The sequence below is a fragment of the Hyalella azteca genome, unplaced genomic scaffold (assembly GCF_000764305.2).
Source record: "Hyalella azteca isolate HAZT.00-mixed unplaced genomic scaffold, Hazt_2.0.2 contig10992, whole genome shotgun sequence".
In the NCBI taxonomy this organism is placed as follows: Eukaryota; Metazoa; Arthropoda; class Malacostraca; order Amphipoda; family Hyalellidae; genus Hyalella; species Hyalella azteca.
The window spans coordinates 518612-537003 of record NW_025941005.1 but is presented as its reverse complement, the minus strand read 5'-3'; the positions used below and the strand labels follow the sequence as shown (position 1 = coordinate 537003).

Sequence of the window (18392 nt, the reverse complement as noted above, 5' to 3'; positions counted from 1 at the left end):
TCATTAATGAGACTTGATTTTTCTGCGGCGAATACTCTAGTAGGTTTGAGATTTTTCAACAGAAGAACAAATAATATTTACATATAAACCGCCAAATAAAGAATTCTTATTTATTTGTGCCAAATTCAGCAAGTATACCAACGCGGTGATCAGCGGTGATTGCTATAAACTTAATAACTATGAGGCTTATTGCGTCAAATATCAGATCTCACTTTAAATACATCAATGGTCATATAAACAGCAATAGCAATGATTGTATCGGCCTCAATGACTGCACACGCATCGATCTCTCTGATCATGTACTTTGCACATGTAATGGCCAGTGACCGTCATCCGGTCGCGGCCTCCAATGCGGTGTCATTTTAGCGCATTTTCTCATTTATGGAAAAAATTCTCTATTTTGCTCGCCATGTCCGTCTGTCCGTCCGTCTGTCCGTTCGTCCGTCCGTGACTTCACGTTTTTGTCGACGAGAAAATGCACTCTCTGTCACTCACTGCAGTGAGTACTGAGTTATGTTTATTCACAGACACAACGCCAGGGCATCCAATGTGACCACCAGCTGTGGTGGTGCGTTGGTGAGAGACTCTGTCTCTCGCACCCAGCGCCCGGGTTCGAGTCCCACTGAGGACAAGTTCTACCGGGAAGCTCAGCTCATGGTCAACTCAACCATTCATACAACTCTGGTTGATAAATGAGTACCTGGCTTGTCCAGGGTGTTGTGTAATGCAATCAAATGGTTCTGGCGGGTCAGCGAGCCTACCGAGTAGAACTACCAGTGGTACCGAATGCCCGGAAAAACTGACCTATCACCCCCTCCCTAGTCGCCACAACCAGGATGGGCAATTACAACAACAACAACAACAACCACATCCAATGTGAAGCGTGAATTGAACGGCAACGGCTCAAACGCACGTCGCCCTCAGAAAACCGAATAGGTCAAATCGTCCAAATACATGGCGGCTCACTTTATTATTAACTAAAACATGACTAGAGAGTCTCAGTACTGACACGCCCTGAAGTCGGGCTGAACTGGGTCAGGATGACCCACATTACGGCAAAAAGGTGCATCGTTATTTTGGCGATGATTCGCTAAGTTTTCTGCATGCGCGCTTACAAAATGCGGGAAAAAATATAAATGACATTTTGGACACACGCTTATATATATCAGTTTGAGGTAAAAGATGTTTCTTAATAATACATTTCGGGTTGTAATCTGACTACTTTTTTCTGTAATACTAAGGGATTTTGAAATAGAAACAATATTTTTAGCGCATTTTCTCATTTATGAAAAAAAGGTGTCATTGTACTCGTCATGTCCGTCTTTCAGTCTGTTTGTCCGTCTGTCTGTCTGTCAGTCCGTCTGTGACTTCACGTTTTCGTCGACGAGAAAATGCGCTCTCTGTCACTCACTGTAGTGAGTACTGAGTTATATTTTTTGTTAGTGATACATAGACCATGTGGTGAGAACTCTGTTTTCTGTTTGCTACTTTGATTTTCTATTCACTCTGGCACTTAAAACTTTAATCAGAGACAACATGTGTAGAATTAGTAAAAAATTTTTTTTTTGTTTTTCAAATTACAAATATCAAGCGTGATTTTCAGGGCGGGAAGGTGGCTTCTAATGAAAATCAATAGCTTTCAAATTTTATTTATGAAAAAATATAGGAATGAACATATGCCGGCGTTAATGTATACATATGTACATTTGTAGCTTAAACATAACATAATAATAACATGTAACTCAATGTTTAACGAATTAATCATCTTCTCACTACGCATATCTAGTAGACATGCATCAATTCTACAGTAAGGATATGTAGGGAAAGTATCATCAAAAGAACCATGTAATTTCGATGCTGATACTCTCACTAATTAATTACAGTTATTATTTAATTCCATATTACCGGTTATTAGTCATCTAAAAAAAAATTGCAACTGCGAAATTTACCTTATTGATTCGCGTTCACGGTAAAACGAAGCATGCGTAATATGTACTAAATTTAAGATAATTAAATAAAACCGTAAATTGTATTCAGATGTAGGATAAAAATTTAGGCACATAACCACGTAATTACATAACACACAATACATAAACTAACTTGAACTCGGCACATGCGAATCTCGTTTCTGTTCACATTGGATCTCAGAATTTCTTTTCTACGCGCCAAAATATCTTGGCTATATATACGCTTTTAATTCGTTAGCTTCGTCTCCCACGTGTTCCGAATATTTGTTAACAAACAAAACGGTTATTTATAACAAAGTCTTCGTTCTATAGTCCTAGCAACTTATCCAGTAATAATAACATTGAGATTCCTTATGAGTTCGAATGTGGGCAAAATTGTTTAATTATCAAAGAATTGGTTATTATTAAAACACATGATTAACTATGGCCTTAATTTTAAAACCGCCAAGTCTTCAGTGTTTTGGTCCAAAGCGTTTTTAATTCAACACAAAAATAAAGAAATAAAATAAAATCGGCAGGAGCAGCCAGCGGGTTGCGAAAAATGCTTTTACTGACGCATGATAGCTCACCGTATTCGTTTGTTAAAAACATAACATTTCTGGAACGTTCATCAAGTAATTCTAGCACTTTTGATGAGACAATCACAATAAATTTTCTTTGAGTTCTCCTTAAAAAAACAAAAAGGAAACCAAGAATTGAAAGCCAATTTAGACGTGAGAACTTGATGTTCTTATAGGTGCCGGACACCTAAAATAAGGTCTTCGGCGTCTGTTTTTTGACGATTTTGAGGCCAGTAAGCCTCGGATTAGAAAAAAACTAGCGCCAACCCTTAATTTTCCAAGAAAAATCCCGACAAAGCTACTAAATTACATTTTCAGTGAACATTCTGCTCATATTTGTGAAGTGTCTAAGATATGTTGAGAAAAGTTTCGCAGTACAAAGCACCTAAGAATTCAATAAATATTGGCCAGTTGCACGTTTTGAATTGACATTGAGTAAAAAAAATTAATTCAAAATATTGCTTATAAATACTCTTTTAAATATTTACGAGACAATATTTTCCCCTAAAATGACAATTTCATTGAAATTTCATAACAACAACTCCAACAGGATAGAAGCAGGAACTATAAAATTAAGACAATAATGAAGAAATACAGAAATTCTGCTTTATTTTAAACTTTACGTCACTTATATATAATTGATTACACCTAGTATATATTTTCTTTATTATTTCCGCAATAAATTATTTGATAGACTTTTATTTACACACATTAAAGATAAAACGACACTCAACACTTTTCTAATCTACATTTTAATCTTCCTGCCAATTTTTGAAGTTTAGATACAACAACATCGATCAATCGTTATCGACTTCGATCTTTTTCCGTTGAAAATTTTAGGCTCACTGAAGAATTTTCTTATTTTTAAGACAATTATTAAAAAGAGCAAGTATTTTTGCTGGAACATTTTTGATATAACCTCCTGAACATTTTCCTCCATATATACGTCAGCGGTAATTTATTTTTCAGATAATCTCCATGCTTCGTTAAATGGTGAATTCAAATTTGAACGTGTTTATAAATCATTTATGAATCTCCTCAATTATTTCATTTACACGAGTATGACTCATCGCATAAATAATGTTGCTACTAAACGGTATGACATTCAATCTTCTCTAATTAGTAAGAACTGTAATTAAGGTAGGAAATTACAATAATATTATTCATCCATACTTTTAAATCTTATTAATAGCGTCAACATTAGCATTCCTGATGCCGTATATAACATTAAAATGTTTGCACGCTATAATTAATTACATTTTTTGACAAAGTAATGCATGGTACAAATAGCAAATCTAATTTTTGTCATATATTGACTATGTCTTTCGGATTGCAAACGAAATACTGTATTATAATGGGAACACTTATTCGGCGATTACGTCCATGAGAGAAGATATATAAATTTTCTAATAATTTTCCGCTTATTTTCGACGTCACATGCATTAGTTACTGGGGTCAAAGGAATGTGTATTGTTTATAATTAATAAATCAAGGCGAGTGCAGGTCACTGACCGCTAATGCAACAAGATGCATCATGCAGTGTGGTGACATTAATCAATGGTCAGCCTAAGGTAGTTTTAAGGCCGTCACTAAATCACCATGCGTGCCAATGTTCCCCAAGGCAATTGGGGGTCAGCTAAATTTACTGATGGTTGTAAAGCGTTTAACTGAGAAGGTAAATCACATTGGCATTGGTTATTATGTTACGTATGGTTTTCGCTCGGTAGTTTGGTTAAAATGTAGAGGGTATTTTTTTCAATTTTTAACAAATTTGATTAGGGATAAGAGATGTTAATAAATAGGGCTTAAGGTTTTATGAGGCATAGAAAAGATGTTAATAAATAAAGTTTAAGGTTTTTATGAAGGATAAGAGAAGATGTTAATATATAAGTTTGAGATTTTTATGAGGGACATGAGATGATGTTAATTAATAAAGTGATCAGTACATGAAACGAACAAGTAATGTGTTAAATACTGTGTAATATCAGTTTTATTTTTTATAATTTATTGTTTATATGTCGGAAGTCTAACATATATTTTACTTTGATTTTGTCGAAAAGCCAGAAAACTGCATTTGCAGCTCAAAATTTTGATTCGGGCAAGCCGAGAATCGACTCAGTTTCAATCATTGCAGCATAAATTAGGATTTGATTATTCTTAAAATACAACAGCTGTGCATGAAACTATCTCAAATATATCTAGTGACAAGACAATGAACAATATAATGCGGCTATTGTAGGTCGAATATTCAAACAATATTGTTGTGGGTTCAAATATTATTTTGACTCATGCCACCTTCAATGTAATTATGAACTTCATGTGAAATTCAGACAGTTATTAAATTGAATATTATTGTAGTTTCTTCGTATGAATACTTGACAGTAGACAGTTCAAGTCATTTGCAGGCGCGTCACGAGTCGTAAAGTCAGGCGTAACACAGTCCGTTAAATGAAGCGCGTCACGAGTCGTAAAGTCAGGCGTAACACAGTCCGTTAAATGATCGTTAAATGGAGCGCGTCACGAGTCGTAAAGTCAGGCGTAACACAGTCCGTTAAATGAAGCGCGTCAGGAGTCGTAAAATCAGGCGTAACACCGTCCGTTAAATGAAGCGCGTAATGTGTCGTAAAGTCAGGCGTATCACCGCCCGTTAAATGAAGCGCGTCACGAGTCACACCGTAACGCCAGGTCCCATCAAACTACGCCACAATCACGCAAGAATATGAATGTTAATGACATAATAACGCAATATATTTCCTCCATCGAAGCAGCAGGAGCAGCGGGCTGGAGAGAACACCTGTTTGCTTGCAGCGCAGAATTTTTAAATAAGTCATCTAAAAAGCAAAATTACAAAATTAGTAATAATTAGAAGGAATTCCAAAGTACGTAAGAATTTTGTAAGGCATAAACTGCAAGGCGAATGCAGTGCTGGTGTTGGTGTTATAGCAGGAAAAATGTTGCCCTGTTGGCAGGGTGGTTGTGGCGGGCATGTAAGCGGAATCATTAATAATAAAACGAGATAGTGATAGCTGAAGCCAAACACATCCAAACATTACAATAAACTTTGAGGACTGTAGGCAAGTGCATGAGTGACAAATAAAATTGGGGAATGAACACCGCAGCACAAGCAAAATTAAAAATGCCATTGTCTTCATGACTTTTTTAGACTCTATTCGCGCAAGATTTGCTATGCAATTTTTGTAATGGCACTAACATGAAGCTTATGATAGCTATCAGGAGCCGTTTAATGAGCCCTAAGGATCGATCAAAAATCACAAAAGGATCCCGCGGGAGCCATGCTGTAAGAATCTGACCATGGGGAGCGAGGTGTCTGTAATCAAGCGGCAAGGCGACTTTGTTAGGGTGTGAGAAATTGTATTTTAGAAATAATCACTAATATTATGTGAATAAATTAATTATTTAACGGGGGGAAAGGATGAAATTGTGCACATGGAACAACGGAGGGTCAAACGGCTATATATTTGAAAAAAGGGCTTTAGAGATAGTCATTCTGAGAAATAAGGTCTGATAAGATTATTTATCTATATTATTAATCATTTTTTAAGGGGTTTGGAAACAGCAATTAATTAAAAATTGATCCGTGACGTTATATGACAAAAAATGACACAAATGAGGCATGCCTTGAGATGGTATATAATGATGAAATTAAATTCAGTTCCATTACTTCATAAATATTAGTGAAAAGAATTGAATAATGGTATTATGACAAACGATGTTGGGATAGAGGCACCTCACCAAGAGTCTCTTATACATCGAATGCTTGTGGAATTTGGAACTATACATTACATTGAGAATTTCTTACACTGGCTTTCATATCGAGATGAAACAGTTTCACGTGATGAAATTGAACTTTCATACTAAAGAAGGGATTTTCTTTCTCGTATTTCGTCTCAGTTCCGTTCAAGAATTTTTTATTTACACTATTCCATCTCGGTTATAAACTATTTGCTATAAGGTACCATTGAGAACATTTCCTAAGGAGCATATACAGGGCGGGGATATTTGATACTTAAGGGGTTAGTGCACTGTACTTCAATGTAATCTTCAAATTTATGCCTAGTCCACTCGGGAAAATGCAGCTTGATCTGCGGATTCCATTCGATTGCAAACCATCATTCAACGTAAGACTCGGACTTTACATATTTTTTTTATACGAGAAGAGATTGTTTCAATATAAAGTATAGTTCCCACGTTGGCATCGAAATATTTACAAAGCATTCAGAAGCACCGATGCCAAAGCACTGATACCGAACATTATAGATCTTGTTATATAAAACGATCAATTTGCAGATAATTCACCGAGACTCAGTAATTTCAATTTTAAATTTGACCTCGGAAGCAATCTCATCACTTCACTGAGAATTGTTCCCATCGGCAAACAAAGCTAAATACACATACTTACACAAGGAGCATAGAATGAGTGCTAGTTCTAGCTGTAGCTGGCTACGGCTCGCGGAGTCTAGCGCAAGATGGCCGTCACTAAGACTGATATTAGGGTAAATGATGCTATTGTTGTGCGCAGTGCGCAGCAAGCGCCGCTTGGGGGACTAGATGCTGTCGCGCTGTTATTCTCGTGCTGGATCGCGGCTGGCTTCTCGCCTGTGAATAATTGAGTACATTCAATGTTTTTCTAAGTATTTTTGTTTGGTGTAAAAAATGTATGGAAAGTGTAACTAAGATAGGTTTTATCATAATATTCAGAATCATAATTCTTATGAAACTTTTACTCATCAACTTCCATGTTCACACTCTGAACCAATGAAAGATCTTTCTAAAAAGTTAAGGATAAGATTATAAGATTTAGCACGATAACTTCAAAATGTCTCCATCGAAAACAGTTTCAATAGAAATATGGGTAATTTATTTAGAGTTTTCTTTGTTTACGAAATCTCTAAGAATTTTAGGTTTCAGAAGGCTAATCATACAAGTACTTAAATTTGATTTAAATAATGGTGGTGCGGTGCAACTAGGAAAGAGTGGATGAGAACAAGTGGTGGCACAGAGTGGCCAGAAAGAAGAAGGCGAAATTGAAATGACATTAGGAAATGAAAAATTGGGTTGGGCATGATTGGGTCGGTTGTAGGTTTGTGCGGTTTGATTAGAGTAGGGATATAAATAATGTTGAAATGAGTAGGGATATAAATAAATTAGTCAAATGATAAAATTTCTGCTGAGATTCTCACTAACCTTCGAGCACATGCACGGTGACGCTCTGGTTGCCAGAGTTGGAAGGGTCGCACCTGTAGGTGCCAGAGTGGCGGGTGCCTGCGACCTTCACCAGCAGGCGCGAGGTGCTCACTGCACCCTTCTCAATGACGACCTGCACGCCGCTGTCACTGTGGTCGTAACTCACCAACTGCGCATGTTTTCCACAGGAAACAATTCATTATAATTTTTAATATCAAAGGCAACAAATTATAATTGTTAATAAACATATATAACATTGGAAGTTTATTTAAAATATTGAAAACTTTTGCTGTTCAACTTGACGAACTTCTGTCCTCAAAACAGAAGATAGCGTCTTCTGCAATTCGTGGGTTGTCGATTAGAGAAAAAAGCAGAGATATTCCTGCATAAAACTAATGGTTTAAATGTTAACGTGGGTCCAAATAAAACTCTCCACACCAGCGAGACTGGAGCATGAGGATTAGCCTCCGGGACTTTGGCGAAGAGGTCGACTTGTCTACCGGGGTTGAGGACTACTGAATCTCCAGCGTGGCCTGGGACTGCTACGTCCAAAATACACTAAGGATGCTGAGGACACGACACTTGGTAGCCCCAGGGGGATTAACTAGGCAGTCGGGACTCAACCCCTCTTGTTTTGTTACCGCTTCAACCCCCACCAATCGCTTTACTGTCAGTTGAGCTCCTCTTGAGGATGGCAGAGAACACTTGAGGACCTCTGTCATGCGACACTTAATTGAGGTGTATTTTTTTAGTGAACCAGCAGTTATAGCGGTTTCAGCGTTTAGTATGCTGTAGGCCTGTCGCCGATTCTTAACATCGCAGATTATTCACAGCATTTGCAGTCTCTAACCCGCAACTCACTGCAACAATTCTGCTGTACTTAACCGCCCGGCCTCCTCGCCGATTCTGACCAGAAACTGACGCACAGAGCTTGGATCGAACCCGCACCTCTCTGCGCCAATCTTGGTACTCTGAACTTTAACCACTAGGCCACCCTGCCCAGTTTCATATCGACGCAGCTTCATAACAGCGAATAATATGTTCATGATGGCGAAGAACTTGCCCATTTAAGAAGTCATGCTGACAAACTGTTAATAAATTGTCAGTAATCGAATAAGATTAACATGACGTTCGATTCTTTCTCCTCGAGCGCAATGGATTTCAGAGCTCGATTTAATCTTTCTCTTAAGTATTTATCGTTAAAAACTCGTACGTGAATAACTCGGCAATGTCGGCACGCTACCTGCACTATTCATACTATACGGTTTCCTTTCCTGTTAATAACGCCATTCGGTTGACTTGATCACTATTACATATAGGTTTGCAATTTAAACAATATTTTTTCCCTCGGTAGTAAAGTAAACAGCATTGAAATTGTTGAAATTATCTAACGTTATCATCGAGCTGAAGAGGATTATAAAAAGTACACAAATACAAATTCAGTAATTTTAGATATGAAGGAAAATCGTTATAAATTTAAGTAAAGCATTTTAGATCTTGCTCGCGATGTATAACCAGTTCCATACGTTTAAATCTTTGCATGATATTATTCGTAATTTTACCCATAATAGAGAATTTGATGGTACCTGAATTAACAATAACAGATGAGCTTTTTTACTTTGTTTTCTCGGTGCCGCGATGTGCGAAGACAGGATATATTAAACTTGTATTTTATCTTGTCATATAGTCCAATATTTGTTCCAAAACCTTTCAAACTTATTATTTACATAATTATTATTATAAATTATTAATACTTCAGTGAGGAACGCATGCAATGCCTGACTTTGTCTGCTTGGCGTAGAATTTGTCTGCTTGGCGTAGTCTGCTTGGCGTATTAATTATTTTATATTTCCAGCATTAATTTAACATGTGGTACCGTTATTGGATGGTTTTATTGCATATTTGCAGCATTGCTTCACCAAAGTACGAAAATTAAATTCTTTTGGATAACTTGACTGAAGACATGCGTTGTCTAACAGCATCGTCATGTTACCATTAGATGAAGGCGATGTATCTTATTTAATTGTAGCTTAAATGTAATTACTAGAATTCAATGATCTTTTATTCCCGCAATGACTCTGTGTTTGTGGTACCAGAAGATAAAGGCTGGTATTATATTAGTAGCATTTATAATTATCAAACTAATTATGAAGATTCTCTAATATTTATCCCCCTCACTAACCCTATCGTTGTCATAACAGAAGATTAAGCCAGGTATTATATATATAGTATAAATTAAACTAATTATGAGGATTAGGCATTATTTAACGCATGCACTCACCCTAACGTTGTGATACCAGAAGATGAAGCCTGGCATTATATAAGTAGCACTAATTAAACTAATTATGAAGACTAGGTAATATTTAACCCTTGCACTGACCCTGTCGTTGTGGTACCAGAAGATGAAGGCAGGTATCATATTAGTAGCATTAATAATATTGGTAGCAATAATAATTATTAAACTAATTATGAAGACTAGGTAATATTTAACCCTTGCACTGACCCTGTCGTTGTGGTACCAGAAGATGAAGGCAGGAGGGTCGGGACTGTACTTGACTGAGCACGTCAGCACCAGACGACTGCCGCTGTTGATGTACACGTCAGGGCCGCCTAGGATGCTCGTCTCCGGCTCTGCGGTGACGATGAACTTATTATTTAAAGTTTTGTCTTCAGTTAAGCAAATTGGTGTTACATACATTGTGAGCGCCTAAATAAGTCATTATAATAATAACATTGGGAAAATAAAAATAGTAGTTTAAGAGAATTTTCCTGCCTATCAGATATGAAATGAATTTTAAAAACAACAAAAAATTTCATCTTATTCTTATTTCCAATTGATGACACAATTCAAGATCAACAGTATTCCTAGCATTCATTAAAAAAATAAAAAAAAATATATAAACAGAAACTTGGAATTCAAAAGATGAACAAAAGCACAAAAAATATAACTCAGTACTCACTGCAGTGAGTGGCCCAGAGCGCATTTTCTCGTCGACGAAAACGTGAAGTCACGGACGGACAGACAGACGGTCGAACAGACGGACATGGCGAACACAATAGTGAATTTTTTCATAAATAAGAAAATGCGCTAAAACTGTAAAATTTGCTTTCTTGCACAAACTCACCCACGACTGTGAGGTAGACCATGTGGCTGACAGGAGGAGTCGTCGAGATCTGGCACTCGTACCAGCCAGCGTCGCGCTTCTGCAAGTAGTGGATCTTGAGGAGCCAGTCCTCTGACTCGTCAGCGTGACGTGCAGTGAAGCGCTGGTCTGACGTGTACGAGAACCTGCCCACTGTCAGCAGGTGGATGTCCCGGTGGCGAACCCATGACACCTGGTGGATGTATATTGTATTGTATCTTAAATAAATATATATTCATGACGAGTAAGAAAGAGATTGGTCTAGGTTTGCAGCTCACCTGGTGGGTGTATATTGTTTATTGTATTGTATTTTGAATAAATATATATTCATAACGAGTGAGACAGAGATTGGTCTAGGTTGGCAGCGCACCTGGTGCGTGGTTATTGTATTGTATCTTAAATAAATATATATTCATAACGAGTGAGTAAGAGATTGGTCTAGGTTTGCAGCTCACCTGGAGAGTGTATATTGTATTGTATCTTGAATAAATATATATTCACAGTGAGTGAGAAATAGAGCGATTTCAGTTTGTAGATGCATTGAACTCATCAACATCATGAATGTGCATGAGTTTGATACAGGTTTGTAGATGCATTTAACTTACCACCATCATGAATGTGCATGCGTTTGATATAGGTTTGTAGCTGCATTGAACGCAGAAAATTAATTCGAGAAAGAAATGAATGTGTGTCGTAAAATTTCTGTTTCAGTTTTAACATGTACTAAGTATTGCGCACCATAGTTTATGTCAGTACCTTACTTGGCACAATAAGTATTGGCTATAATGGGGACTGGCTCTTTCATTGTGCTTTTAAGACCTAGAACTACTGTATTCCTTGTATGCAAGTTTTAAAGTAGTTACTTTATTTGTAAGACATTTCACATATTAAAATATCCCTAATGATGACGTTAGTTATGTTTATATATTGGTGTTATTCTGTTTCTGGATGTTGCGATCTTGTTGAATAATGCTCTCTATGAGTCACCTTGGGTTTCGCTTATTACATTGTGTGACCGGAGAGGCTTAACTAACACGAACACGTAAAAAACTTCACTGTATGAGAGATGTGACGCGTTTAGAAAGTTCGTACCATGAGCGCACCGAAAATCCTAGCAATAAAAAACACAAACGACTCGCACTTCCGAAAGTCAACAATAAATAAAGAGTGCACCAAGATTCTTCAGAATTTCGAGTCATTTGTGCAGGAAAATAGAAGAACTTTCGAGGTACATATCCACGATGGCCATTTTAGAATAGCTGATAATATGTATCAGCCAATATGATTCGTACAATAATGTATTTCGTTGCAAGATTCGTTAGGGATATTTTTAATCCCTTTGAAACAGATTATTTATTGGAATTAATGAATAGATCAGAATAATATTTATTTTAACGAAATGTACATTTTGAAAATGGAAATTTTTAATTTTTTCTATTCATATACATTTATTTCAACTGCAAGTGCATTTTTCCAGCGGGTTGGGAAGTGGACGGGTAATTTTAAACGGGACCGTTGATGAGTAAAGCGTCACTGATATTAATTAAACTAAAACTGACCACCAGGTAGAAATAATCTTAATGGGAATGAGTGCGTGTATAACATGAGAATAATTGTTAATTAGAGCGCTGTTCCTGCAAGACTACCTCAGACACTACAAGTGATTGTCATCGTTACACTGCAAGGTGTCAAGACCAGCTTGTTGACATTGAAAAGTGACAGACATTTTACGTTCACTGCAATGTCACGCGTTCCTTTATCTGCAGTTATTTTTTACGACTGATAAATAAAAATGGAAAGAGGATTATTTCTCTGACTACTTCCTCTGCCAAGAGATGATCAAAATGATCAAAAATATAGAAAATTTAACTCAGTACTCACTGCAGTGAGTGACAGAAAGCGCATTTTCTCGTCGACGAAAATGTGAAGTCACGGACGGATAGGCAGAAAGACGGACAGACGGACGGACGGACATAACGAGCACAATAGGGCATTTTTTCCATAAATGAGAAAATGCGCTAAAAAGTGAAATTTCATGACTGCAGTGTTCAGTTCACATGAAGCTGTAAATGATAAAGTTTAGTCCTCAGTCTTCCTCGTAAACCTAAAGTGTTGCGGGTCTCTGGTCAGTTTACGTCAAAGAGTCAATTAGGCTGTGTCTTATCGTAACTACCTGCCATTTACGACTAAGAGTCACGACGGCAAGTTCCGATGTTTTTATTCGGCCTTGTGAGGACACTGTAGCTCATAACTCCAACATTTATTCATTACAATAAATATGGGTGATTTTATTTCATTTTTCATCGGAACAACAAATATTTATTCAGTTAGAGCACCGACAGCTGTTTTTTATTACAAAAATTTAAAAGATTTGGGTCTGAAATATCAACATCGGTCTCGCTTTATTGAACTTTCGGTTTGAAATAAATTGTTTTAATCATTTGAGGGAGCAGCTGAGGAATAACTTTTAACTTATCATTGTGTGAATAAATAATTACAATTTTTATTGAGCGGGGATGAACGTGTTGAGCAAGTATTTTAGAGAACTAACATACATTTGCGTCGACTGTTTATTTTAAACTTTTATTTCATTTAATAACTTTTTCGTTAATTCATTACAACTTTTCGCACACGATTTGTCGGCAAAAACGATTTGTTGGAATACTTTACTACAACCCGCGCCCTTTTTGTAATATAAGTTCCAGAGGTGGGCAGTAGCGCGCTACATGTGGCGGGCGCTACTAGCGGCCGCTACATTTTCAGTAGCGGGAGCGTGGCGCTACATTTAAGGCCATTTAGCGGTAGCGGTAGCGCCCGCTACATATTTAAGCAGCGATACGAGGTTTGGCCGCTACAGCGCTACCGCTACATTTATAGATGAAGCCTTTACATTTTACTTAATAGTATTAAATATTATTTAAAAACCAGCATGATACATACATAATATAAATTACATAATAAAACTGTACGAAAGATTTCGGTGTAATGTTGTCAACCTCAGCCTGTTACTAATGTCAACATGTTAGTTGTTACTAGTTAAGTTGTTACCAGTTACCACTTACAGGTATTTTTTCATGTTTCACTTTGTTTACAGTTATTCTTACACAGTTATTTTTATGTTTTACCTTCCCTACATGGATGTCTACTTTAATCTACTAATCTCATAAATAATCCACATATATATACAAATAAAAGACTGATTTTATATATTATGTGGATAATTTTTGTGATTGGTAGATTAAAGTAAACATCCATGTAGGGAAGGTAAAACATAAAAACAATTGTAATTTTTATTTACTGTATCTAACCCGTACTAGTTCGGTTAGGTTAATTGCAATAAAGTTGCAATGATATATTTTGAAAATGTTTTATTGTCATTAAATGTTTATGAGTAAATCCCAATAGCAGAACAATAAATATTTAGAGGTTTACAATAATTTTGGCCATTGTAGCGGTTAATGTAACGGCGCTACATTTTACTGTAGCGGTAGCGGTAGCGGTAGCGCCCGCTACATCTAGGGCATGTAGCGTTAGCGGTAGCGCCGCTACATTTCAAAGTAGTGCTGCTCAGCTCTGAAAATAACTCGTATTTATCTCAGTAGAATAAGTTCAAGAAACAAGATGTGAAACATTAAAGAAACAGATTTTTAAAATTACAGCTCCCATCACAATTTTTTTCTGATTACCGACAGTGAAAGTTCGGCAAAAAGAGACGACGCAGGTTCGGGCTGACTAACCCAATTCCTTTGTAGAAAAAAATTAATGAGGAATCTTGTTAGGAAGTTTTGTGGCCCAGTGAAAATATAAGAAAAAATGTGGCCCTAACAACATAGAAGAAAAATGGGGCCAGGCCAACATAGAAGAAAAATGTGGTCCAGCCAACATAGAATAAAAAATGTTTCCCAGCCAATATAGAAGAAAAAATGGGCCCAGCCAATATAAAATGAAAAATTTTCCCAGCCAATATAGAAGAAAAAATTGACCAAGTCAACCTATGTAGACGAAAAAATGTGGCCCAGGCAACATAGAAGAAACTGAACGAGATCTACTGATTGAGTATTTGGTTCCCATTTAAAATTTGATATTCAAAATCAATACAATTTTATTACAATTTATTTTTACAATTTATTTTTATTAATACAATTTATTTTTATTTATTAATAATATTATCTCTGATCGCTGATCGTAGCCATGCTGACTAATTTGAAGATTTATTTGGTTAGCATTACAATTTTTCACTATTTTTATTCGGAATTTTGAGGCTCTGAAATTAATTAGTTCCTGAATCCGATTATTTAGAGGCAGTTTTTTTAGGTTCAACTAATACATATAATACACAGTGACCTCGGGCAAAATGATTTTCGGGTTATCAAAAACGTCATGAATTTTTTTCATTTGGCTGACCAACTCAAAAAAATTACAGCAAATTATAATTATTTTAATAAAAACGGATGCCAGAGAGCGGTACTTAGACCGAAATGACGGGTAATAATCACTGTGGAGCCTTTATCATCAAATTACCCCTCTACTTATGAAAACAAGCACAAATAAAGTGTATCGCATGGTGCTAACGAGACATCAAAATGAAAAGCATCATAAACGCTATATAGGAGAAGGTGGAGCATCAAGCGAATTAAGCTGCTAGGCATTTTATTGGATCATGAGAAGTCATTAGTTCGTAGGAACTGTAATCTGGAGCAACCAAAATTACAGGATACTTTGCAGCAAAAGCTCATAATTACGAAGACATGAAAGTGAACGAGTTCCTTAGCATTTGGTGAGATTAGGGGCTCTAATATTACGTTTAATATAGCATTAAGCTTTGCTTACTGCCCCTGCTGCTAGCACCAGTTCTGAGAACTGGCAGAGAGAACTGGCAGAGAGAACAGGAAGAGAGAACTGGCAGAGAGAACTGGCAGAGAGAACTGGCAGAGAGAACTGGCAGAGAGAACTGGCAGAGAGAGAACTGGCAGAGAGAACTGGCAGAGTAAGAGAACTGGCAGAGAGAACTGGCAGAGAGCACTGGCAGAGAGAACTGGCAGAGCAAGCACGGTGTGTACTGTAATTGTAATCAAACCTGCTCTCTGACTCAGGCTCAATGCCATAATGCTATTCCATATAAGTTTGATATGAAAAATTCTGAGTTGAAACAATGGGTTTCAGCTGCTAAGTGATTTCGTCACAGAGAGGGCGTTATCAGTACGTCAAAATTAAACGATAAGAACGTTAAATTGGCAACGATTTGAATTTAACCACAGTTTAACATGATCATTATATAATATTAATGTTAAATCAAATCTGAATTCCGATTTAACATTCAGTCAGAGTTCGTGGCCCAGTTATGTACCCAGACTAAAGATCCCCTCGTTTGAAGAGGGCCTTTCCCCTCATTTTTATACGGACTCGCGAATTCGAAACCCTCTTCTGATTTTAATTCCAACGAAGTCGTTCTCGCGAAGTAAATATCTTCGTTAAATTCGTTAATGAGATGCCATTGGGCGCGCATATAAGATTAAAGAAGCTGTAAGGACCTTTGAAAATGTCATTAAATTTCACGTTAAAATTGTTTGAACTTAATCATTAACGTTAAAAAATTTGTAATCAAATGTATTTTGAAGCTTCTGACGTATTTTTCATGTAAAATTTATCGTTATAAACTAAATGCACTAAATATTGATTCAAAATCATGGCGATAAATTAAAACTTAGTGACTTGCTTAATTAAAGCTAATTTCAAATCAAGTTACATATTATTTCAAATAAAATTTCGAGGAGGCATCACATGAGGTTTGTGAGTAGAACGCTTACATTTTATAGAGTCAAGAAAGTCAATTATTTATTGAAGTCTTAAGCTTCGAACCTTGAGCTTTAAATTACTTTACAGCCGACACGATTCTTATCATAAACTAAAACTCATCAAAATGCACCTGTTTTCAAACCCGACAAGTTTTGAAAACTTTTCTGAATCCTGGCATTTTTTCGCTCATTTTTCTAATCTTCCTAGACGGTCTGGGAGAGGAAAGTTTTGAAGTAATCCGCCGTGTAGGAGAACTTATAAAAAACTGAATAAAGATCATTTTTCTTGATCTTCCTTGACGATATGCCGGTGGAAAGTTTTGGAGTAATCCGCCGTGTAGGAGAACTTATAAAAAACTGAATAAAGATCATTTTTCCTGATCTTCCTTGACGATATGCCTTTGGAAAACTTTGGAGTAATCCGCTGTGTAGGAGAACTTATCAAAAAAGTAAATAAAATGAAAAAACATAGCTAATCACTCACGGTTTTATTTCCGATGTTGCGGACTCTACAGTTTAGCACAGCAGTTTTGCCGAGAAGTCCAGTGACGTTGGCGCTGTGATCGAGGTCGAATATGGGCATGTCGGGGTCGTAGATGTAGCTGTGGGCCAGGCTCTGGGTGTTCACAAGCTCCGACTTGGAGTACTGCCCCCTGACGACCGTGAAGGGCGCCTTAGACGCCTTTGACCCCTCTTGGATCCTGCCGCTGCTGAAGGTGGGGTCGTGGGGCATGGAGGTGGGTTGACTGCGGACGCTACGCCCCGCTTGGTAGAACTGACCACGCGCGCTGCACACGATGCTTAGCCACGGGCCTGGTGGAAATACAGACATTGTTGATTAAATAACGTACAATTAACTTCATAATGCGGGAGATAAACAAGATATTTCATACAGGCATTTTTGGTTGAATAACTTATTGAACAACTAACTTCATAATGCGGCAAATAAACAAGATATTTGGTGTTAGAACTTAACACATGGATGTTCTTCTGATCATAATTTTGCAGGAAATATCAAAATAACCGAGTTTATGACATAAAAAGTGGAAAGAATGATTTGTCAGATTTCACAACGGATCGAACTATTTTACTTAAAAATGAATGGAGTTTCAAAAAATGAACTCAAAATAAACGTGTCGCATTAAATGCATTCACATAAAAAGAATTGTATGCGTGGTTCGCAGTCTACAGATTATACAATGAAAAAGTTGAGCTAGTTTTTTTTTTGTGGCGCGAATGCAATATTTGCATACATTGTCAGTCCAATAATTTAACCAATGAAAATTTTCACCGTGACTTATTACGTTCCATTATCATTATCATACGGCACCCGCGTGTAAGTTGATAATAGCCAGCGGCAATTACCCGTATTTGCGGCTTTTATTGAGCCTTATGAACGTAATTACATGATATTGTTGGTCAATTACGAATGGATTTCGCTTGTTTTTTACAGTTACAAGTAGAACGTGAGGGAATTTATTGTATCTACACACGCATATTCGAGACTTGGCCTGACAAACAAATGCATTTATATTGTGTAAACTTTCAAGAAGTACTTAGACACATAATCGAAATATATCTATGAATAAGAAATAAGCCAATTAATACGAAAAAACTAAGAAATTTGTAGTATTATTTGCTTTATAGTGAAATGCTTTATCAGAATTTCATGTATGCACTGAGATTTTAAATTATTGCATAATATGTCTATCGAGTAAATAA

The 18392-nt window shown here is 36.7% G+C and overlaps 1 protein-coding gene across 1 annotated transcript; it reads right to left on the bottom strand.

Annotated features, from left to right (window-relative positions):
- Nucleotides 1-6110: 6110 nt before the first annotated feature.
- Nucleotides 6111-17448, bottom strand: LOC108669799 (protein sidekick-2). The gene is made up of 5 exons (XM_047882668.1): nucleotides 17155-17448; nucleotides 10858-11068; nucleotides 10236-10363; nucleotides 7733-7901; nucleotides 6111-7144 (listed from the first exon to the last, which is right to left on the bottom strand). The coding sequence occupies exons 1-5, from the start codon at nucleotides 17401-17403 to the stop codon at nucleotides 7005-7007; spliced, it is 897 nt and encodes a 298-aa protein (XP_047738624.1). The 5' UTR covers nucleotides 17404-17448; the 3' UTR covers nucleotides 6111-7004.
- Between the last annotated feature and the right edge of the window lie 944 nt (nucleotides 17449-18392).